Source organism: Capsicum annuum, chromosome 1, assembly GCF_002878395.1.
Source record: "Capsicum annuum cultivar UCD-10X-F1 chromosome 1, UCD10Xv1.1, whole genome shotgun sequence".
Classification (NCBI taxonomy): Eukaryota; Viridiplantae; Streptophyta; class Magnoliopsida; order Solanales; family Solanaceae; genus Capsicum; species Capsicum annuum.
Genome location: NC_061111.1, coordinates 144,230,124 through 144,255,086, shown reverse-complemented (window position 1 = coordinate 144,255,086; position 24,963 = coordinate 144,230,124). Strand labels below are relative to the sequence as shown.

Below are 24,963 nucleotides of genomic sequence, written 5' to 3'. Positions count from 1 at the left end.
ACAAATGCTTAAAATGTAATCAATTCAATTACTTTTCTTCATATATATCAAGAGAACCACCAGCTAAAGTACATTACAAAAGAAGCTTAAAAAAAGCTGCACCATTCACTACAAAATACAACCACCAAGTGCTCAAGAGACAATCACCAGTCAAAGAAGATTACAAAATAAGCTTAAAGAAACTGCACCATTCAATACAAAATAAGCTAGATATCTTTTAACAACAACCTATTCCTAAGGTAGCTTCATTGAACCTTTCTTTATATGTATCATCTCAAGCCAATAATTTGTAACTATTAGTAGCAGAGAACAACAAAACACAACAAATTTAGCAATTCTTCTCCACTTCTTCTCTCTTTCTTTGATCTTCTTAACCTCTTCTTCCAACTTCTTCAATTTTATATCAACGCAATTATCATCTTTGGATTCTTTGGGCTTGTCTACTTCATGAGAAGCTTACTCAACAAATGTATTCAACTCAACTTTTTCAACTTCATTAATTGATGCATGATTGACAATATATTAAGAAGACTCAACTAAATTCTCAAGCTCACCTAATTTCTCTATTAGTTTAGGAATCACATATTTGGAACTCGGATCAATATCTTCTCTATCTCTCCAACACCAAAAGCCGCAAGATCTTGGACCCTTCAATGGTGAAAAATAAGTTCAAGATGTCTTCATATGCAACAAAAATCCATGATTACAACGAACTTCTTTGTACAAAGCATTATCATTTTCTTCCATACAAAGTTTAGTCAAATTAACCGACCTCATTGCGTGCTAGAAAAATAGATTACGGTTCTTCAAGAGCGCTTAAATTTGAAATGGAAGAGAAATCAATCTCAAAATTATGCTTAAATTTCGTAGAGAAAGCAGATTTTGAGAAATTGAGGAAGAAGAGAAGTAAATTAGGATTTTTGAGGATGAAATTGGGTTGAGTCTTTTCTCTTTATAACCGTTAATTAAATTTAAAAGAGTATTTTTTGTTTTAAAAAAATATAAAAGGCAAAGATAGCACTTGAACTCGCCCAGCAACACGCAACCTTACTTCGGCCTCTAAGGGGTGAAATAAATTCAGTTCAAAGTTTTTTAGGGGGGTAAATAATTACCATATTAGTTTAGGGTCTAAAGTAAGTTTTGACAACAATTTCGAGAGTGATTTGATGTCTTTTTTCTTTGTTTTTCCACTCATGAAGGCCATGAAGATGTCAAGTATATCTACAAAAGATATTAAGTATATAATTCTCTAAGAAAATGATAAATAAAAGTAGAATATCACCAAAATTATATCCTTATCACATACTGAGAAAAATTCACAAAATTTATTTATTTTCTTCCTCTTTAAATTTTCATCTTCACAACCTCCTTCATCTTTATTCTAGTTTATTATCTTCCGCTTCAATATTCTTGACTTTTTCATCACTATATTCTTCGATAATGATAAAAAAAAATAAGTAAATAAATAAATTAATTAAAAAATACTATATCATCAACTTCAAACAACAATTAAAATATATCTAAATGAAGTCATAGATTTCACAAACCATTTCAAAATTAGAATACTCTTCTTTCATTTTTTTTCTGCAACAACTTTTTATTGAAGTTATAATTTGAGGTGTATTCTAAAAATTGTTATTTTTATTTACTCGCAAATCATTAGAAAATGAATTTAGCTAGTTTGAGTGTCACACTAGCATTTTATTATCTTTCTCCATCTCACCCTTAGAGCTCGTGTCATCATTTTATCTTATACAAAATTACTTTAACAATGCCGCGAAAATCATATTATTTTAAGATTAGTTGTCACTAAATTTTAAAATTTTATCGCCAATTAATTTGCTTTAAGAATCTCCACAAACTTTACTTTTGAATTCTGATAACTTATTTCAAACAATTTATGATGATGTGCAAATAATTTAATTAGATCGCTCAAGTATAAAATACTTTTAAAATGATCAAAAAACAAAATCTAATATGTTATGACTTATGACCAATGAAAATGCATTCTCTCCTTGTGATCTCATAAACAAGTGTATTAGAACTTTTTTCACAATCACTTCTATTTCCTATTCAATATTTACTTCATAATTATTTTTCATTAAATTTAACTTAATGACGATAATGATGACAAAAAGAAAAAGTTGACAAGGAGGAAAATAAATTGGTTAGTTGTTAAGTTTTGGATGGATAATAAATGAATCAAGTTAAACTTTAAAATTGAAACAATGCTTGAGTTCATTTTCAATTTTCATGATGGTCATCTTTTTTTCTCATTTATTATATCACAATGAATACTTTTACTTATACATATAAACATACATCTCACTTGAATATATTATTTTTCAACTATAATGATAAAATTATATTAACATGCGAATCACTAATTTTTAAAAAATTTACACAATATCTAATCTAATAGAGAAAAGAGAATTATTTTCAAATCAGAGGATGAAACTCAATCATACTCTTTAACTTTTTAAAGTAACTTACTGCACATAATTATTCTTAGCAATTGGAGAAATATTAATCAACTCTAAAAGAAACATTTATATAATCTAGAAAAGAAAAAGATCACCTGATAATTTTTTCCATCAGAATACTTTAACTTTTTTTCTATTTCCCCTTTGAATATTAGAAAATGAGGAAAAAGGAAAAACAGATGTCTTAATGGAGTAAAAAAGGATAAAGAAATCAGATGAAACATCACCACTGAAAACAAACAAACAAACCAAAAATAAAAGAAATAAAAAAAATCAATATAGTCTATAGTAATAATCAGAGAAAAAAAAAGTGATTTCCCTTAGAATAAAAAGGCATATAGAGCCAATTGGCGAAAACACAATCCATAGAATAAAAAGATTACTATACACTTTTTCTTTAGATCTCACCAGCAAGCAAAATCCCCTGAATCCCAAGAACCCAAATCTTCACTCACAGATCCCATCATTTTTTTTAAAATCAAAGCTTCTTAAATGCACTGACTTTAGGAAATTTTATTTGCTTTCTTGATTTGGCTTGACTTGTTTTCTTGTGCTCAATCGGTATCTTGCTGCATCAAGGTAGAATTTTACAATATTTTTAGTCATTTCTTGGATTTAGTGAAATTGGGTAGTGCTCGTTTTAGTCAGATAAGTTGGTTCTTGAACTATCATTGGATTAGTTAAATGTTATCTTGATTTTTCTTTGGGGTTTCAATACTGTAAAAATTGTTTCTTCAGTCTTGATTTGGTATATGGTATCAATTGATTTTGTTTTGCTTGATCAAAATTTGATCTTGTGGAGCTGTTATTGGGTGTAAATGGATCTTCTAGTTTACTATTTTGGTTATAGATAAAGAATCTTTTTGTGGGAATTTGGATCCATTGCCTGATAAGACATTATTATGTTAGATTTCGGCATCTGATTTATTAAACTTCAGTATATTTTAATTGTAGCATACTAAGCTATATCAGTATATGTACATTTTTGGCATTTCATGTTGTCAATGAGAAATCATCCCAGAGTTTTGGGAATAGTAGTAGTAGAAGTAGTATTTCTCCTATAGTTGCTTGTCCTCAGATTTTTGTCTCTATCTACTGTCTCTTATACTTTTTTTATCGCACTATTTTGTTGTAGATACGGTTCTTTTTTTCGGAATGCTTTGTCATGCTTTTTTGGTATCTGCTTTGATATAATGTCCCTTTAGCTGAGGATCTATCGGAAAGAGCCTCTCTACCTCCCAAGTTAGGGATAAGGTCTGCGTATACTCTACCATCCCTAGATTCCACTCACGGAACTGCACTTGGGATGTTGTTGTTGTAGTTTCGGGAAACATGCAGAGGTTAGTGCTATGGAGGTTCTCTAAGAAAGTAGTACAGCGCTAAAGGTTAGTAGATGCTCAGGAAAGAAACTTACTCCTTGAGATAATGGACTGAAGCAGCATTATCTCGCCTCAGGGTCTGTTTCTGTAAGCAGAAACCCTTCAGGATTTAACAGTTGACAGCAGCTTGAGTTTGTTGGATCTGTAAAAAGAATAAAAAGTTAGAAAAGCAAAAATGTAGCCGTGTGAAATTTGTTGAAGACAAACATAGAGCAACTTACATACTTAAGCACAATTGTGTTTCCTTTCTAGCCTTTTGGTGCAACATGGCCTTTGTAAATGATGTAGATTCCATGTTAGATATGATTTGAACTTTGCACACTTTATAATTTGTAATTATCAATGCACTGTCTTAACTGCTGTTATACCATTATAATAATATCATTACTTATAGAACAAAATAAGTTCACTATATTGAAAAAACTTGGACACAATTGTAATGCAGTGAACTTGAAATATGTCTATGTTTTATGTGACTGATTTGAATCTGCGTGGAAATGGCATGTTTGTGTGTGTTTCAAGGCTAATTCGGTGCTCTACAGGCAAACATTTGCTGGATTGCAAGTTTATAATTGTACAAATTAAAAAAATTTAATGAAGCTCAGCGTGGGCATTTTTTTAAATTGGAATACTGTACTCATTACTTTAATTATTTTTTCTCTTCATCACTTCCAAAATAATCAGGTTTAGATAGCTCTGCTGATTATCATTATCATATAATAACCAATTTTATCTACTTATTCATAAAAGAAGAGAAGAAATCAACAAATTTGATCACACTTGATACATTCAGTAGACTACATGTTAACTCCTTAAAACGGGGACAAAGGGCAATCAATTAGGCTTATAATAACAGTAACATGTAGATTATACGGACAGAACGGTTCATATAGAATCTTGCTTGTCTTTAATTTTGGTGTTCCATTAATATTTGGCAGTCCACTGCAATAATTGATCACTAAAAGCACAGCTTTCTTTCTTTCTCTATGTCATAGTAGAAGAATGTTTCAAGCATTAAATGGAGCTCGGTATCTACTTGTATTGGTAGTGAATAGATTCAGTGATTATCTTTCTATAAGAAAGGATCTTTTACCATAAATATCTCTGTACATTAAAGGTTATTATGGTGGTGGATAGATCTTCGGACATTTGTCTGCAGTAATATTGTCTAGCAGGACCTTATGGACAATAAATCTATATTAGTGATACGGGACCATTTTTTTCATCGGTCAAGGTTCTTGAGTTTTCCCATATGTCATCAGTCCCAAATATTGATCTGATTCAAGGGCCTGCAGCTCCAGTTTGTTCCTACTTTATTTATTTAGCTAACTCACTCTTAAACATGATCGAAGTTTGTAGTTGTTCTTGTTTGTTACTCCTGATCCTGTGGAAGCTTAAATTTGACGGCCTTCTTGCCCCTCACATGCCAAAAGAAGAAAAGATCTATTTCTGAAAAATGTTTAACACCTTTTTTATTTTTATTCTTGTATTTGTAGGAGTGATGTTTTTGCGGTAATATTGTTGTTTGTGCCTCTCTAATTTAAATATCTGCAGTGTTATCGGTATTCTCATGCTGGTTGTATAGCTAGTTCACTTAAACAGATTCTAATTTCACTGTTTATTTTGCTAAATCTCCTATCTCTGCCATGGTTCTTAGTGGTTTTCTCTCTCTTGATAGAATTATTTAAGATGTGGAGATTCAAACCTTTTATGCCCAAGGAACAGACTGGGCTTGAAGGTCGCACCATTGATATTGGCAATCTCAAAGTTCACGTGCGCAATGCAATTGCAGAGGGCGGATTCTCTTGTGTTTATTTAGCCCGAGATGTGCTACATGGTTCAAAGCAGTATGCATTGAAGCATATTATTGTTAATGATGAAGAATCACTTGATCTAGTATTGAAAGAGATTTCAGTGATGAAATCGCTTAAGGGCCATCCTAATATTGTTACACTTCATGCGCATGCAATCTTGGATGTGGGTCGTACAAAGGAAGCTCTCCTTGTCATGGAATATTGTGACCAGTCCTTGGTTAGTGTCCTTGAGAACCGAGGAGCTGGCTTCTTTGAGGAGAAACAGGTCCTATTAATATTCAGGGATGTGTGCAACGCGGTCTTTGCTATGCACTGCCAATCCCCACCCATAGCTCACAGGTAAAGATGGAAACTCTTAAGCCCGAATAGTTTTCTAAAATGACGACAAGAAACTTTCTTTTAGCACTAATTTCAGTTGAGGTTAGGCTTTGTTTGTAATAATTTTACTATGTTTCATCTGTTTAGTGATTTAGGGCTTCATAATTCCTCTTTCTTTGCTTGGACTATTTCAGTATTTTGCATCTTATGGTAACTATGTTGTCATGTAATCCATGTCTGTCTATATATTTGCTTTCAGCTTAATTTTGTTCATTCCCTTAAATTGTCATCTGTTATGCTTTCCCTTGTTTGTGGTTAGAACTACTGAATGATCACTTCAATGGTTCTGTTGATTCCGAATACAATTTTATGACTTTGAGTTGTTTCAAGTTATTGAAATAAGTGGCTAGGAATTTCAATTACAAAAATGAACAGTTAAGAGATCCAATGATGGCAAAACTGTCACCGGCTGCACTGAATTTATTTACATCATTTCTCTTTTTTTTTTTTCATTCTATACTGTGTTTCCTGTTCTACAGAGATTTAAAGGCCGAGAACCTTTTGCTGGGTGCTGATGGATTGTGGAAGTTGTGTGATTTTGGCAGTACTTCAACCAATCACAAACGTTTTGAGAAACCTGAAGAAATGGGAATCGAGGAGGACAACATAAGGAAACACACTACACCTGCATACAGAGCTCCTGAGGTTGATTGAGGACTTGTTACTGATTATTGTTATTTTGTTACTGATTATTGTTATCTTTGATGGTATTGATTGCTGACTTCTGTATCCCTTCTTTTCTTGCATTAGATGTGGGATTTGTATCGAAGAGAACTTATAAATGAGAAGGTAGACATATGGGTAAGTTTAGCAGACTGAAGATACAGTATCATATAAGATGATTTTGGAAACAGCAAATCCTTTACCTAGATTTTTCTTTAACAATCAAAAAGAATTCTTCTACCTAGACTTACGGGATTATCTTAGAAGACAACGACACTTTTGTCTTGCAGGCCCTTGGCTGTTTACTCTTTCGGATATGCTACTTCAAGTCTGCATTTGATGGTGAATCAAAACTTCAAGTTTTAAATGGCAATTACCGGATTCCAGAATTACCAAAATACCGTGCTTCAATCATAGATCTAATAAGAGATATGCTTCAGTCATCACCAGATGCCAGACCAGATATCACGCAGGCAAGCGCTTTGCTTGATTGGCCATTCATCTGCATAAACTTAGGTTAGTTGTAGAGCGGTGCTGCCCATAGCAATCATAAGGGCTGACCTTACTCTAAAGCTTTCTAACTCAATTTGTTTGATTTTATGGCAGGTGTGGTTCCGTGCAAATGGTCTGTTGCCTGATGAGCTGCAAAAGTTGTTACCCGATAGACCCCCTGAAATGCAGAAACAAGGTATTGATGGGCATGAAGGTGAGAACATTTTTCCCAGATCTTTCGTTTTCATTGTGAACTACTCATAGGTATTTCTCAGGTTTGTTATTGATTAATATTTTATCCATGAAGTTTGTAGGATGGTAACTTTGGATAGATTACTGCACTGAGTCAATTTACTCATTTAACCTACTATTTTATAGTAATAAAGAACCAAATTTCCCTCATCTAAAATTCATTTTGTCAGTTATATGGAATGTGATACCTCTACTGCATTGTGGATGTAGACACCATGAAGTGCCAAATCCTGGCTCACCACTTCAATGAATCTAATACCTGCTATATTTTCAGGATTTTCGAGAGCTGCAGGTAAGACTAGTCCAATGCCCAGCAGAAATCCTCCACCGCCTCCTCCGGCTGCAGAATCTAATCCTAACGCGTCTCTTGCATCACATAATTCAAAAACTGGTGTGGCTACTGGTCCAATTGGTGCATTCTGGAATACCCAGCATGCGACAAGTGCCTCCGTTTCAGAGGAGACAACCAGACCCAAATTTGATGAAGAGATACGGCACAGTTCCTCAAGCTATGACAAGAGTCATCCCAATAAGGTTCCAGTTTCTTATAAAACTAGCCCCTTGAAAGAGGAAAGTCTCAGCTCCCACCCTGTGCAAAATAATATGCAACCTAAACCAGCCAATAGAGCAGGGGAAGCCTCATCAAGGGATTTTGAAATAAACCTTTTCCAGGATGATTCAGGTCTCAATGTTGGGAGTAATAAATCGTCAAAGTCAGAGGGGCCAACTGGCTCCCAGGGTGAAGCATACAATGCTTTTGTTGCAGAATTCTGTACCAATAAACCAAACCCTGGAAATAACGCTAAACAACCAGAGAAAAAAGAGCTCATGGAAGCTGAGGTTGAGAAACTGAAGCAACAGCTGTCACGAGCCAACATGGAGAAGTCTGAAATAGCATCTAAATATGAAAAGCTATCTGCAATATGCCGATCACAGCGGCAGGAGATACAGGAGCTTAAACAAGCTCTTGCTGCTAGAACTCCATCACCAAGTCGAGACACCACGAGGAATCAAGCTTCTCCTGGAAGTCAACCATCCAGTACTCCACCGGTACATCCTTTGCTCTTAAACTCACATTGTTAGTACATTTATAACTGACTTTTCAATAATTATCAATTTAAAATCATTTTTGATACAGAAAAAAAATAATATTGGAGGAACAGTTTGGGAACTTCAGCAAGGATTATTTGGCCAGAGTCACGTGAGTCCAGATTCAAAGCCCTGGCAAGCATTTGCTGATGATGATCCAAAGCAACAAGCTACTCCAGTTAACGCTAATCCCAGATCTGTCAGGACAAGAAATGGCCACCAGAACAGAGAGACATCTGAAATAAATACATCATCATTTGGAACCGATAGCTTTAGGGCTGTGCCAGTTTCCAGCTCTCAGATGATGGCTACATTCAATGAGTCAAAAAATTCTCAGCGCTATGGTGAACTAAAGAATATAGATAGCAAATCAGCGACCCAACCTGCTGGATGGGCAGGTTTCTAAAAGATGTTATAGCTAAACTTAGGCCGGCAAGGCAGTCAATTTAACAATTTGAGATTTCCTTTACAAGATTCTCTTCCAGTTATACAAGGATGTGATTCGGGAAGCATGAATCAAGGGGATGTAAAACAAACACTGATCCGGTTGTTTTGCATTGTTGATTGTGTAGATTTTGAACTTATTATCATATCCATTAGCTTCTCGCGAAGTTCTGATTTGTTATCCCCAATTGATTATTGTAATTTATTTTGTTGTGTTGCTCCGTTTCTTGTTCCGTTGCAAAGGATGTCATTGTCGCTGGAGTTGCGAGGATATTCGATCAAGTATGATATGCATGCTTGCAGATACATTTGGATTAAGCATATAGAATAGCCTCGTGTCACCAATGGTGACACCAAAGTTCAGATCTTAGTAGAGACAAAATAACTACTAGGTGGTTTTCCTCTACTTGCTTAAGACTTGTAGGCAGAGTTGCCCACTGGGTACGTAATGGAATGGTAGAGGTGTGTGACCCCAAGTGGAAAACGAGTAAAACTAGTGATAGAAGTGTCAGCGGTAAAATTCTCAGTCTGACTTCTCCACACGGGATTAGTTGGCAGTCATATTCCTGACGATGACTCTATTCTGGGGAAAAAAGAAAAAAAAGACTTAAAGTCGCCTTGGTTTTTGTTCATTAAATCAAGTGCCCAGTCAATGAAGGAATAGCACGTTACAAGCCCAGACATAAGATTGAGAAAACCTCTATCAGTTATACTCCTACTTCTCAATTTTCCCAGGACTTTGATGATCTAATAATTCACCATATGGAAAACCATTTTCTGCAGCTTCTTGGCTTTCTTGTTCTTTTTCTTGCTGCACGATTTGTTGCATTTGCGCAGGCTAGTAACATCACTCTTGGGTCGTCCCTTGTTGCATCTGGTAATTCTTCAGCATGGCTATCACCTTCTGGTGACTTTGCGTCAGGCTTTCATCAAATCTGGTTCGACAAAATACCAAACAAAACACTGGTTTGATATGCAAATGGAGATGAGCCAGCTCCAGAAGGATCTAAACTTGAGCTAAAAACGGATGGTCAAGTTGTTCTTGAGAATCCAGGTGGTCAATTCCACCAAGTTTTCTAGACACAGGTGTTTCTTATGCTTCTTTGTTGGATACAGGGAATTTCATCCTTGCTAGCAGCGAATCTAGCCTTCTGTGGCAAAGTTTTGATCACCCTTCTGATACAATCTTGCCTACACAAACAATAGACACTACAAAGTCACTGTCTTCTAGGACATCACAGAATAACTTCTCCAGGGGGCATTTTGAGTTCCGGTTGATACCCGATGGCAATCTTGTGCTGAACACCTTTGCACTACCAACAGGAAATGCATACGAGGCATACTTTTGGAGCCACACGGTTGATACAGGCTATCCTAATGTGACCGGAAACAGGCTAATCTTTAATGAGTCAGGTTACCTTTATATTATTATGACCAACAGAGCGATTATGAATTTTTCAGGAAGTATGGTTCTAGAGGGATCTTGTATTTGCACGAAGAGTGCAGCACACAGATCATCCACTGTGATATAAAGCCTCAAAACATCCTGCTTGATGATTCATTTGAAGCAAGGATTTCTGATTTCGGATTGGCAAAACTTTTGATGAAGGATCAAACTCGGACTCTGACAGGCATTAGAGGGACCAAAGGCTATGTTGCACCAGAATGGTTCAGGAACACAGCCGTGACTGCCAAAGTAGATGTTTATAGCTATGGCATTGTTTTGTTAGAAACGATTTGCTGCCGGAAGTGTATGGACACCGCAATGGAGAATGAAGAGGAAATAATACTGATCGACCGGGTGTATGACTGTTTCCACTCGAGACTGCTACATAATCTAGTACAAGATGATGACGAGGCGCTAAGCGACATGAGGTAGGTAGAGAAGCTAGTAAAAGTGGCAATGTGGTGCATTCAAGAGGATCCAAATATCAGGCCCTCCATCAGAAGGGTAGTACATATGTTAGAAGGGGTTGTGGAAGTTCCAATGCCCCCATTTCTCAATTCAAGTTATGACTAATTAAAATTGTAATAGTACTTGGCTATAATATTCTTGTAGCTTTAATATGCTTCATTTTGTTTCATTAATTAAAATAGCTAACAAATTGTTATAGGTTGCTCAATTACTTCATATATATTCAGCAGTTATCCATTCTTGTAGCTTTGGCGATATATCCGTACTTTAATCTTTCTCTTTAACAATGAAGAAAATACATTCCACTCCTCAATCTTAAGAAGATCATATACTCAAATTTATGTCTTTTATGGCATGACTTTTACCTTCAGATTATTGTTATAATTTATTTTTTTTGCCTTAGGCATAAGTTCAGTAGTACGACTATATGGGTAGTTTGATTGGGAAAGAGTTATTTCAAGATAATGAATTTTAAAATTAGTTATTCGAAATTATTTGAGATCAGCTATCCAATCATGTATATGAGATAACTTATCTCATCACTATGGTGTAAACAGTGGGATAAAGAATCTCGATACTAACTAAGATCTCCAACCAAACATGAGATAAAATAAATTTTCATTTTATTTCAAAAAATTATTTATCCGTTATACCCCACACCAAACAGCCCCTTAAGGGTCATTTGGTTGGGAATAAGTTATTTCAGGATAAATTAATCCGGGGATTAGTTATCTCACTATGGAGCCGTTTGGGAGGATGTATTATTTTGATAATCCATGCATTAAAGTGTGGTATTATTTAATACATTGTTCGGACAAAAATGCCCGCAAATTTCTTTAAGTCTTTTCTATATCTTTTTCAATTTATTCAATGTGAGTTATTTCTTTTCAAATTATCAAGATGATAATATCCCTCCAAATAATTTTAGCCAAAAAAAAAAAAAAAACTCCATAAACTTAAAAATACTTATTGGTCAAATCCGAAAACAAATTGCATGATTGCATACGAGCTTTAATTTTGTAAATAAGATATATCACAAAGAAAAATATTTTTTTTGCTTAGCTTTAACACTCTACAGAACACATGTTAACAACGATTCTACTGTCTCATTCAAAAGTTACACGTACCTTCTTCCAACTTAAGAACACCACAAAGTGAGAACAACAAACAAATGATGAACAAATAAAGAAAAGATAACCAAAAAATAATAATAATGCCTGAAAGTGAATGATTAAATCTTAAAATTCTAAAGTAAGTTATTAGTTATATTGTTGATTTTCTTAAAACAATAATAAAGTTTTGCAAAGAAGATGCACAAATTTATAGTATGTCGAGGATATTTTTGTAAACAAACAATATTATTTTTAAAATATAACAATATGTATTGTTTTCAATACATCAAACCAAACATTGCATAAAAAATAATGTCAGCATTATTACTGCCAGTATTACTAATCCCACCCCTATTAATCCTGCATTACTAATACGCTCTATTCAGTATTATCTTATACACTCTATTAAACGATTCTTATATATATATGATATAATTTCTCCCATCACTAAGACATAGATGACGGGGTAAATAATCACTTGACTAAGTAATACCTCCACCCAAACATAAGATAAAATAATCTTACATTTTATCTCAAAATTATGATAATTTATACCACACACCAAACAATTTCTTAAGATATAAACTTCTAAAACTGAACTTATTATGTCCTATAAGACATAACTTGGGGTTTATGATTTGTGCATGACAACTTTTTTTTACTGAAAATATTAAAGGTAAATATTTGTCTTGTGAATTAGATAACACTGAATCTATGCCTAGAACAAATAAAACATGAGAAAATCACATAAATGTACAATTTAAGAGTCAATATTACAAAACATACCAACATTATTTTTGTTATAAAACAAGAAAGAATAAAGAAGAAGAATAGAGAGAGTAATTCTTATTTCTTCTCTTGAGGTATGAGAGATCATCAGATTGTAAATACAATGAACAAAATCCCTCTATTTATAGGGGAAATTTACTCCTAGTCTAAGTAAAAGACAGATGCTTCAAATCCTAATAAATATCGAAGTAGATCTTAATAGACATTCACTATAATGTAAATACATTTATAACACTCCCCCTTGAATGTCTAATTGGTATATAATATGCCTCGTTAAAACCTTACTAGAAAAAATCCAGTAGGAAAAAAAATCTAGTGAAGGAAAAAGAGTACACATCTCTAATAATACGCATTTCGGTTGCCTCATTAAAAACCTTACAAGGGAAATCCAGTGAGACAAAACCTCGTAAAGGAAAAAAAGTGCAGCGCGTATAACTCCCCCTAATGACAACATCCTTGACCTTTGCATCTCGATCTTGTGTAGCATCTTCTTGAAAGTTGCAATTGGAGAAAATTTGGTGAATAAATTAGTCACATTGTCAGTTGAACGAATCTGTTGCACATTAATATCGTCATTCTTTTGTAGCTCATATATGTAGAAAAGCTTTGGCAAAATGTACTTTGTTCTATCTTTATTTATGAATCCTCCCTTAAGATGTGCTATGTATGCTGAATTATCTCTGTATAAAATTGTGGGTAGATTGTCATATTTCACACCACATTTTTCTCGAATGAGATGTATCATGGATCTCAACCATACACATTCTCGGCTTGCTTCATGAATAGCTATTATCTCAGCATGATTCGATGAAGTGGCTACGATAGACTGCTTTGTATATCTCCAAAATATGGCAGTACCACCATATATGAACACATATCCTATTTGAGATCGAGCTTTATGCGGATCAGATAAGTACCCAACATCAGCATGACCAATAAGATCGGGACTGCAATCTTTAGAATAAAACAGGCTCATGTATTTTATCCCATTTTGATGTCGCATAGTAGGAGCAGAAATATACCTTGCTAACAAATTGACTGAAAATGTTATAGGCCTTGTAGTGTTTGCAAGGTACATAAGTGCATCAATTACACTAAGATATGATACTTCAAAACCAATTCAATTCGATATATTTTGAATTTCAGCAAATAATCTATTACTTTGAAAACTCTCCAAGAGTTCCAATGATGTTCAAGCAATAAGCTTATACAATATAAGGATTATAAATAAGTTTTCCAGAAACTTTTATATGCTTCAAGCAGTTTGAATCCTTAAAAGTTTTCACATAAGTTTTGTCAAGTGACAATATTCAACATTTCATGAGTGACATCTTCAAGTGTCTGGACTACAAATCAAATAAGTTTTACGCTTGCCAAAATGCATCCTTTCATGTCACTTGATAAATGTTTCTACGTCAGCATGCTTAAATAAACGTAGAATTTAGATTCTCGTAATCTTTCACAAAATTGCGTCAATATTGTGTCAAATATATTGATGATATATCATTTCGTATCAGTTCACAATGCGACATAATATTTTGAGATCTCATCACTTCATTATTTTCAGGTACCTGAACCTCTCATAAGGTTTCATGAAGTGTTATGTCGTAGGCTCTTCAAGAGTACATTGCCTTCTTATTATGATTATTTGCTCCTTGTTTCATTTGAAACCGATTAGTCTACCGTGCTTCATGCATGCATAGACTTTGTCCTTCAAGGATACAAAATAGGAGCACTTGCAGCTTAAATATGAGATGTTTTTGGCATTTGACTTGAATTATCTTATGAATGAGGATCTTATGATAATTCCTAATATATTTCATAGCTGCTTATAATCTCCCCCTTATGTTAGGAAAACTAACATTTATCCTCATCTTCTTTGAAGAATCCATCTTTGTGCATCATGGTATATTCATTAATCGTATACCGCACATCAAAATTATTTGATGGAATAGTTGGTTCATGACCTTGAACCAATTAAGGAGGAAGAAATAATCATAATTTATGGGTCTAATGCATACAAATGTTATTGCAATATATCATATTTTAGACCAATACATGAAATTTTGTTCTCATTAAAAATGGTTTAGCTATTTATCGAAGGCATTCAATGCCAAACCATCATCATCAAGATAACTTTCTTAATTGCACAATCTGAAAATTATGTTCTTAACTCAATTTTATTGAGCAAGCAACTTTATGAATGTCAAACTGCAGGTTGACAATGAATGTACATGTGATCATCTTATTGATGTATCTTTTCAACATATCACATGATAGATGAATGGGCCCTTATTCACCTTTTATTCTTTTCAGATTTTGAGAGATCCAATTCCAAAATTAGTTGGTCCAACCAACTTATCATGAGAACAAGCAACATTAAAGTTCATGAAGAATTTTCTAATTCTTCAATATATGTTCAATACTCAGCACACACATCTTCGGGGTATCGCAATCGTTCATGTCAACTTATGAACTTTTAATCTAGTAAACTCCAAGTTTACCATGATATATGTTTTTGCTTTAGTAAATTTCAGATTTACTACTTCAGAAGTAGATTTCAAAATTATTCAATCTCTTTCAGAGGTGAGTTGTGATACAATCACAATCAAGTGCACATTTGCATTAATAAGTTTCTCATTCCCCAGGAATGGAATATAATCATACCTTAAGCGTATCAAATTATGATAGCTACTACAAGAGCAAATTGAGGCATACATATGATATATTGCTACCACATTCAATTCAAGGAATGGAGCATATTTAATGGGACATGTTTCACCGAATATTCATTATTTTGTCTTAGCCATCATAATATCATCAATATGGTGCATTGAGATTCAAACTCAACGTCTTATCCATATAAAGACGTCTTAGGCATAAATTGATGGAACTTGAACCCAACATATTATCATCTCTTTTGATAATATTGTTCTCGAGGAATAAATTTAAAACATAATGGTTACAAACCAATTATTTTTCCTCAAATCCAACAATGATTATATTATTAGTAACAAAATACAGATAACAAATTACTAACCTTGAAATTATATAGAAGAGTTAATGTCAATAGATATGTTATAATAATCCAATATAAAAATATATAAATTGTGTAAAGCATACACAGACAGAGAGAAGAAATTTCCAATCAATCTTCTGTATCACGCAATTTTAGATATGCATGGACCTTTGCATGTAACCCTTTTATATTTCTTCTGTTCAAATCAAAATTATTCTGTTTGCCGTAATGTAAATATTAAAATAGTGCATTGTCCTAACCGTGGATCATTGCTGTTTGCCGTATCGGAACAAGATAGAGGAATTATTTAATAAAAGAAATCATACCTCATGAGGAATTATTAAAAGAAAAATAATACCTCAAGTATGTTGAGCAATTGACAGATCACGTTTTGGGCAGCTTTATCTCAATTATTACTCAATTGGTTACAGCTTTGTGCTGATAACGTGTTATAAAATAAGAAAGAATAAAGAAGAAGAGTAGAGAGAATAAAGAGAGTAATTCTTATTTCTTCTCTTGAGGTATGAGAGATCGTCAGATTGTAAATACAATAAACAAAACCCCTCTATTTATAGAGAAATTTACTCCTAGTCTGAGTAAAAGACGGATGCTTCAAATCCTAATATATATCAAAGTAGATCTTGATAGATATTCACTATAATGTAAATACATTTATAACAATTTTTTTATTTATAAAATCTATCAAATATCATTTTATATTAAAAATTCTAACTCTTTTCTCACATTCTTCTTTCTCGTACAAAAATAAAAAAACTAAATTACTTCATTTCCATCCTCCTCAAATATCCAAGCCTCAAAAGAAAATTTCATATACAAATCCCTAACTTTTAATTCCCAATGTCCCTAAATGGAGGCACAACAGCCAATCCCATCTTCTGGCAGCAACTCCAGCAAGCGATCTGCCGTCGAGCGGTCTGCCTGATTTCGACGACTTCAATCCCTTCTATCATATACATTTTCGGACACCATTGTTTAATTCTATACTGAAACCAGGTGTAACAATTGTATAATATATTATCCCTTTCTGTGCTATTTGTGTAATGAAAATTAGCTAAGTTTGAAATTCTGGAGTTTAAGTTATGGGTTTTAGATAGGGTGGAGGAAGCCGGGATGGCGGTGGCGGCGGTGGATATGATTTTCGGTGGACATTTTGGATTTTTTTGAATGTTTGTTGCTAATAATTGTTCTTCTATTTGTACAGTGTTGAAAAGGAAGAGTGTTGAAAAGAAAAAAGCCGATTAGATTAGATCTTCTGGTAGTTTTGATGAGTTTTGAGAATTTTCTGATGAAACTTGGGGGGGGGGAGGATATCAATGATTTTAGGACGCATGAATTGTATAGAAATTGATGTATCTATTGTGTAGGCTATGAATTGTATGAAAATTGGTGTATCTATGGTGTATGAATTGTATAGAGATTGGTGTATCAATAGCTTTATGGTGTCTGAATTGTATAGAAGTTGGTGTATCAATAATTTTATGGTTTTGAAATATTTAGAATTTGATGTATTAATAATTTTATAGTGTCTGAATTATATAGAGATTGGTGTATCAATAATTTTATTTTATGGTGTTTGATATAGTTAAAAATTGACGTATCAATAATTTTATGGTATTTGAACTATTTAAAAATACTTGTATTAATAATTTTATGGTGTTTGAACTATTTAAAAATAGGTGTATCAATAATAATAATTTTATAATGTCTGAAATATATAGAAATTGGTGTATCAATAATTTTATGTGTCTAAAATGTATAGAAATTGATGTATTTTTATGGTGTATGATCGATATAAAAATAAATGTATTAATAATTTTATGGTGTATGGAATTTGTATAAGAGGTGGTTTGAATAAATCGGAGAATTTACTATCATTAATGATATTTTTTGAGATAATACTCACAAAAATATCTGAACTTTGACCGGATTTTCAGTTGAGCATACTGAACTTTGCAGAGTTCCTATTACCCCCTAGACTTTTTTTTTTGTATTTTAATGGCATATATCTGTCAACTTTTACATGTGCGTGTAATTCACGCGCATTGGGTGCGTGATAGTGATGAAAATCGTTATAAAACCTTATTTTTTAGTCAGAAATCCCCTCAATTTGTTAATAAACAATAATTTTTTATGTTTTTTTTATTTATTTTTCATTTATATCTCCTTCCTCTTCCTTCTTTCTTTCTTTCTTTCTTCTCTTATCTTCAATAGTGCTTCTTCCTTTTCTCTCTTCTTTCTTTCTTCTCTTCAGTGGTGCTCTATTGGTGCTCCATTGTTGAATTGGAATTGGGTCATCTTTAACAAATCCAATTCAATTACATCAATTTGAACCAATTTCAAAACACACACACACCCCCCAAATAGGTCTTTCTTCAATTCCATCAAACTACCAATATTAACCCACCATTGCCACCACCAACCAACTTTCAAGAATTAGGAATCAAGATTTTGGTGAAAAAAGCTTGTCACCACCAATCAACTTTCAAGAATTAGGAATCAAGATTTTGATAAAAAAAAAAAACTTAGTTGGGAATGAAGCTTTAGCTCCATTCACCAAAGAAAAATACGATATACCTCAAATGGTTATAATTGCCATTCTGCTAAAAAGAAAAATAAGATTTTGGCCTAAAGCAATGAAATCGCCGATTTGGTGAATTGTAACAAACTCAAATGAGACTCAAATCTTTTTCAGTTGATATTATCCACAGTTTTATTTCCTTGGAGTTTGGAGTGTTTGTTCTGTGAAAATCTTTTCCAATTGATATTCATTATAGAGCTTGATTGTTTGTGGAAACTGATACAAAGAAACTTCAGTGGTCAAGTTTTGATTTGCTATGGCTGTTTTAAGAAAATAAAAGCCAAATTTGAAGAATTAGAAATCAAGATTTTGGTGAAAAATGTTGAAAATTGATGAAAAGAATAAAAATGGAGAACAAATTAAATGAAAATTAATTTTAAATAAAAAATATACGTGTCAATATCAGATTGAAGCGTGTATTACACTTTCTACTCCAAAACTGAATATAGCGTTTTGGAGGGTAATAATTCCATTTTTAAAAAGTCTAGGGGGGTAATAGGACCCCTGCAAAGTTCAATATGCTCAACTGGAAATCCAGTCAAAGTTCAGGTATTTTTGTGGGTATTATCCCATGTTTTTTCTTAAAAAGTATTAAAAATTAATGTTCATTGAATAAAATTAATTAAATTTAAAAACATAAAAAAACATCAAATAAATGTGTTGTTTTTTCGGTTATCTTATTCACTATTTTAAAAAAAAATATTTGAAAAATAAAGTAGGAGAATAAATAAGATAAAATATCAATCATTAAATTGTTTACTTAAATTATGCTATTATAACTGTTTTTTTTTTCTTTTATCTTTGGTAGATTTTGAAAAATAAAAACTAGTGGTAGTCCTTTGTAAGTGAAAATTATCCTAAATATACTTTTAAGAAAGTTTATTGCAAGTTATAACTCTACTTTTTTATAATTATAAATTTAAGTTTTTAATTGCAAGTTGTAGTAGATTCTATAATTATTTTAATTTATCAAAAGAGATAAGTGGAAAAAAAATCTATCTTCTATTAATTTTGCACGTTTTGGTTAATGTAAATGAAAAACAAATTCCCTAAGTTCTCTCTTCCCATAATTATCCACCTAATTCCATCACATTCAATATTTTAAATTTATTAAATCTCTTTCTATACAAATCAATAATAAACCGAAAGATCTATTTGTTCCGTTTTTTCTCTTAATACAAATCTAGAAAAAAATTCCTATAGAGAAAGTAGCTGTATAACAATTTTTTCTTCTGAGAATCAACCCAAATTGTAATGAAAGTAAATTGTTTACTTGAAGATGAAGATGGTTGAAACATAGAAGATCTACATTTTTAAGAAGGTCAAGAATAGAATTAAAATCTATAAGATTTACATCTTGTTCAAGTGGATTTGTCTAGATGTTGGAGTATCTAGTAATGTCATGGAATTGTAAATAGTTTCATCAACAATTATGTTTGAAAAATTGGCTTAAGAGTCTCCTTACAAAAAAAAATAAATAGAAAATCATGAACTATGTGAAGAAGGAGATGAACGAAAAGTTCAATTATTTTCGATCAGTCTATTACTTTTTTTGGTTAGTAGTAGAAGCTTTTTATTGTGTATTGTATCGGATTTTATTTCGCTATGTATTGTATGAGTAGGATGCATAATATAGTATGTTCTCCTCGTTATAATTTTACTTATATGTATGAAATGAGTGTATATAAATTGTTTTACTTAATTTTTTTCACATCAACTTAGAAACAAATAAAATTAGTGTATACTTAATTTTTTTCATATCAACTTAGAAACAAATAAAATTAGTGTATTGATTGCGTATGAAATATTATTTGGTGTGCTTTTATTTTTTGGGGGTCTGAAATTTGTATAAAAACTGGTGTATTTCTTATTTGTTTTTATTCTTATATGTTAGTATGCAAGAATTTTGTACATATTTTAGTGTATGAAAATGGTAATAAAATGAGGAATGATATAAGAAATTATATAAGAAATCAGTTTATATATATCTCATTTACTAAATAATATTTTTTATCGGGATCTCAATGTATGTAGTTTGTATTAAAACTACAATAAAAAATGTTATGATTTTTATGTGAAATTATTTGAAAACTAGATTTTTACCAAACATAAACTTAACCAAGTTTAACCATGTTATATACCGATATCATATACAAAATTATTTTTGAAATTTGAATTTTCTATCTATGATTTGGTATGTAGAATGATATACAAGAATGATGCTTGCTTATTAATGTTTTTAGTGGATGAAAATGATATTGAAAAATCGAAGATCTGGATAATACTTATTAAGATGTTGCAATCAAAATATGTAAATCTGTATTATATAAAAGAATTTCAACGATTGTGATAAAAAGTTGGATAATATTGAGTTTCACTCGGAATTTGATTTCTAAGTTTTGGAAGAAGAAGAAGAAATGTGTAAATTTGTAGTTGAATAAAAAAAATCCTGACGATTAAGATTTTAAAAATTAGGGGTGAATGAAGGGAAAAATCATTTTTGAAGAAGAGGAAGCAGTTTTTGGAGAAAAGATATTTTTGACAGAAATATGGAGTGATTGACATCCTTTTAGTAACTGACATCTATTTTAAAGGATATATTTTTTTGAACAAAAATAAAAACATCTTTTTGAAGAAGTTTATTTGTTTTAAAAGTCTTATTAATTTTTTTTTTTAATTTAAAAGTTGCTATTGGTTGCAATCTAAGAAGTATTGCTATGAGTTACAATATACAATCTATGTATATATTTTTTTTTTTTCATTTTATAATATTGACTCTTAAATTGTATACTTATATGATTTGCCCAATAAACATTCTCTAAGGGTGTATTTGGTATGATGGAAAATGTTTTCCTATTTTCCCTTGTTTGATTGCAATAAAATGTTTGGAAAACATTTTCCACAAAAATTCATTTTTCTCAATTTGAGGGAAAATGACTTCCCTCATGGGCCAAGGAAAGTCATTTTCCTGAAAATGACAAATGTAACTTATGACCCCACCCCCACTCCTCTTCCTCACCCAACAACACTCATATTCACATGACTCAAAAAATTCACATTTCTAAAAAATTTACATTACTCAAAATTATTTTTCACTGTGTTTTTCTTCAATTTTTCACTGCTTGAAATAAAAAATAATGAAGCCCAAATTTTTTTCATTTTCAATGTTCGTTGAATGTATTGTTATTTTCATATGCATAGAGGAAAACTTACCTATGTTACTTTTGCTAATTGCATATTTCATTTGGTCATCAATGTAACTTATTTCACGAGGTTAAATAAGCTTGTCGTTCCGTTATATTTCTATTGATTGTAGTATCTTGAGATTGTCCTGACAAAATATTGAAAAATGTCTTCTATATTTGCCAATTAATAGTTGCTTAAATTTAGTGATTGTAATATTTTAGTATTCGATATTGATATTATTTCTTATGCTTAAATTAATTCTTACAAATTGTTGAGTTGCTAGAGGCACTGATAGACTAGTTAACAGTTAGATGTATTTTCTAAAAAAATATTTTTTCACTCACAAATTAAACACTAGAAAATATTTTTCTAAAAAATAGTCTCTACTCACCAACCAAACACCATAAAATATTTTTCGGAAAATATTTTTCACTCACCAACCAAACATGAGAAAATAAGTAGAAAACCAACTTATTTTCCAGGAAAATATTTTCCATCATACCAAACACACCCTAAAAGACCACCAATTTGAAGAGCAAATATCCCCGAAACAGAGGCAGCCCGTGAGAAAACTCGAATACAAACAGGTCCAATCCAATCCCTTAATGGGCCAACTATCTGTAGCCTTGGCCCTAAACAAGATGATAATCCACGTGGCTAATGTTCATTTGTTGATATAGTATCACGCGGATCGGTATCGAAGCAAACACTTATGAGATCTAGACCGTCAATACCAAATTTTCTTAATCCAACGAATGCTATTCACTCCCAATTGCACCGCCCACAATCTCAAAAACTGCATTTCCAATTTCCTACCATTCCCGCCTACTTACTCTCACTCCTATATAATTTCCCCATTACACTTCTTCCAAATCCACCACAACCAATTCATTTCCAGATCCACAGTTTCTTTCTTCAGGTAAATTCCACACAACAATCAAAATGGCCCGTACCAAGCAAACTGCCCGCAAATCCACAGGTGGAAAGGCTCCAAGGAAGCAGCTAGCCACCAAGGCTGCTAGAAAGTCAGCTCCGGCTACTGGAGGAGTGAAGAAGCCTCACCGTTTCAGGCCAGGAACTGTGGCTCTCAGAGAAATCAGGAAGTACCAGAAGTCTACCGAGTTGTTGATCAGGAAGCTCCCGTTTCAGAGGCTTGTGAGGGAAATTGCACAGGATTTCAAGACAGATCTGAGGTTCCAGAGCAGTGCTGTTGCTGCTCTACAAGAGGCTGCTGAGGCATACCTCGTTGGACTCTTTGAAGACACCAATCTCTGTGCAATTCATGCTAAGAGGGTTACCATCATGCCAAAGGATATCCAGCTTGCTAGGAGGATTCGTGGAGAGAGGGCTTAGGATGAGGCTTTTTTATAGTTATGGTTAATTTTGTGTTTTGTGTTAGGGCTTTGTTTTGATCTTGTGTTGAATGGTAGTGTTGGTGATGTAAATCGAATGACTTGTTTCAATCCAAGTACAAGTAAACCTCTGGTTTGGTACTATTTTGAAGTCGTCTTATTAATGAATTGTGTAGTTCCATTTCGTTTCAATTAAAGGTGCTGCTCATATCATGACTTGGAGGATATTTTGTGTGTTTTCCATGTTGCTTTGCAGATTATAAGGATTTCCATAAAGTTCATTTTATCATCTTTATTATTTGTTGCCTTGTATGCTGCAATTGTGGTAAGGAACATGAGCTTTTTGAGACGCTTTCAGAGAGTACATCGTGTGGAAAAATGCATTAGAAAGGGTCATGCATCAAACCCCAATTACAATATAGTGCGTAATGTTCAAGGTATTATTAATTCAACAGTGACTTAATAGTCCTCATTTCTTAACGTTATTGTTGTATCATTTAAATTGAGATTGAACTAATCTCTTTGAGATTTCATCTCCAAGTAACAGTAGGATTCCAAATTAAGTCTAAAAAGTTGTAAATTGCTCATCTCATTCAAACCTTCTGTGGTATATTCATTTATGATTATCAAATTGAAGATCTTGAGGTTGTTTGGGCAAATGTGCTGTGATGTTAGGTGTTCGTGTAAATATCATGACATCGAACAATGAACATAAATAAAGAGAGTTTTGAGCTATTTGTCCTCTGAAATTTCTGTGTGTGTGAGGTCCTTCTTAACAGTCTAAGTTAAGAATATTCTTCCTTTCTTACACCAATAATGTTAAGGCTGCTTTGTTTGTTCTAATACTTCTATGACTTTGCCTTGGAAGCTAAAACAAGATGTTCATAACCTGATTGAAGATTGGCATTTGAAAATTTATTTTCTGTATCTAAATAGACTGCTTTAGCATGTTGACATTGAAGAGTGCATCTCTTTTACACGGAGTTGTTCACTGACGGCACATTGATTTTTTAAAAGTTTTTCATTTTGTTCTCTGTAAGTTTTGAAGTGTTCAGCCATTAATACTGATATTAGGAGAACAACTGAAGCATTCTCATTGCTTGCAGATCTGGAAACATGCCAGATTATGGGCACTTTGACTCAGGTGCTCTGCTGTTTCTAAGAATCTCTACTCTTAATTCAACATGTGTTGAATGAGAAGTGTTCGGCCTCTGCATTTACTTTCTCCTCATATGGTAATTCTAGTTTCGTTGTCTAGCAAAATATGCCTTGTTTATTACTTCTTTCATTTCGAACTTGAGATGAGTCCAATCTACTTTCGGACATCTTTTCTCCTGCAAGTCTTACTAAATTAAATTTATACTTAGAACTGATTGAGTTTGTGAATATATGACAATAAAAAAAGAATGTGGTAGTTATAGCTTAGAAAGCCCCTTTACTTTCTAATTGTTTGCTGCCTAAATAGGTGATTGCTTTAGGATTTTTTTCGGGAATCAGAAAAGGAAAAAGGTGCAAATTGATTTCTTTCACTTTCACTTTGTTCATTCTTAAGAAGTGATAACCTTCATCTCGCTCCCACCAAGACATAAAATTGATAAATGTGAAATCTAGTAAGCGGGATCAAGCAGAAAATTCTTTTTTCTCCAAGAATTTAGTTCAGGAGACTAGTATTTTCTGCAGAGAATAGTGATAAGTTTGTTGGCTCTCCTGATGTTAAGTAATCGTGTGCTTGACTAGCCAAGAGAATGATAAAGAGTGCTGGCTACAAACTTGTTTGACTTTATTGAATGATATTGATATTATGCCAAATGAAAAAAAAAGCTTTTATTAAATGGTGGAAAAAAAAGCTTTTATTAAATGGTGGTATAGAATTATTGCAGCCATGCTTGCAGAGTGGATTTCCCTAAAATTATTAGATTACTAACATCACACAACATTTTTGCTCGACTTGCTTAAGAAATACAACTATAGTGGTCTGGATTCCATAGCCTTAACTC

At 32.7% G+C, this 24,963-nt stretch overlaps 3 protein-coding genes across 3 annotated transcripts; all 3 read left to right on the top strand.

Moving 5' to 3' along the window:
- The first annotated feature begins 2,710 nt into the window (after window positions 1-2,710).
- On the top strand, window positions 2,711-9,182 carry LOC107855202 (probable serine/threonine-protein kinase DDB_G0280111). The gene is made up of 8 exons (XM_016700195.2): window positions 2,711-3,062; window positions 5,541-6,015; window positions 6,534-6,699; window positions 6,805-6,855; window positions 7,008-7,190; window positions 7,324-7,423; window positions 7,736-8,511; window positions 8,600-9,182. The coding sequence occupies exons 2-8, from the start codon at window positions 5,552-5,554 to the stop codon at window positions 8,954-8,956; spliced, it is 2,097 nt and encodes a 698-aa protein (XP_016555681.2). The 5' UTR covers window positions 2,711-3,062; window positions 5,541-5,551; the 3' UTR covers window positions 8,957-9,182.
- A 574-nt stretch (window positions 9,183-9,756) lies between these two features.
- Window positions 9,757-10,873, top strand: LOC107855199 (G-type lectin S-receptor-like serine/threonine-protein kinase LECRK1). The gene is made up of 3 exons (XM_047411784.1): window positions 9,757-9,932; window positions 10,049-10,387; window positions 10,456-10,873. Exons 1-3 carry the CDS (start codon window positions 9,757-9,759, stop codon window positions 10,871-10,873), a joined length of 933 nt encoding a protein of 310 aa, XP_047267740.1.
- An 11,501-nt stretch (window positions 10,874-22,374) lies between these two features.
- Window positions 22,375-23,158, top strand: LOC107854441 (histone H3.2). Its single transcript, XM_047397154.1, has one exon. The coding sequence runs from the start codon at window positions 22,557-22,559 to the stop codon at window positions 22,965-22,967; it is 411 nt and encodes a 136-aa protein (XP_047253110.1). The 5' UTR covers window positions 22,375-22,556; the 3' UTR covers window positions 22,968-23,158.
- The last annotated feature ends 1,805 nt before the right edge of the window (window positions 23,159-24,963 follow it).

Coding starts and splice junctions, on each gene's coding strand:
- LOC107855202 (XM_016700195.2), top strand. CDS start 5,552: ATGTGGAGATTCAAACCTTTTATGCCCAAGGAACAGACTGGGCTTGAA. Junction 6,856..7,007: donor ATGAGAAGGTAGACATATGG/GTAAGTTTAGCA, acceptor TTTGTCTTGCAG/GCCCTTGGCTGTTTACTCTT. Junction 7,191..7,323: donor CCAGACCAGATATCACGCAG/GCAAGCGCTTTG, acceptor ATTTTATGGCAG/GTGTGGTTCCGTGCAAATGG.
- LOC107854441 (XM_047397154.1), top strand. CDS start 22,557: ATGGCCCGTACCAAGCAAACTGCCCGCAAATCCACAGGTGGAAAGGCT.
- LOC107855199 (XM_047411784.1), top strand. CDS start 9,757: ATGGAAAACCATTTTCTGCAGCTTCTTGGCTTTCTTGTTCTTTTTCTT. Junction 9,933..10,048: donor TCAGGCTTTCATCAAATCTG/GTTCGACAAAAT, acceptor TTGAGAATCCAG/GTGGTCAATTCCACCAAGTT. Junction 10,388..10,455: donor CCTAATGTGACCGGAAACAG/GCTAATCTTTAA, acceptor TGAATTTTTCAG/GAAGTATGGTTCTAGAGGGA.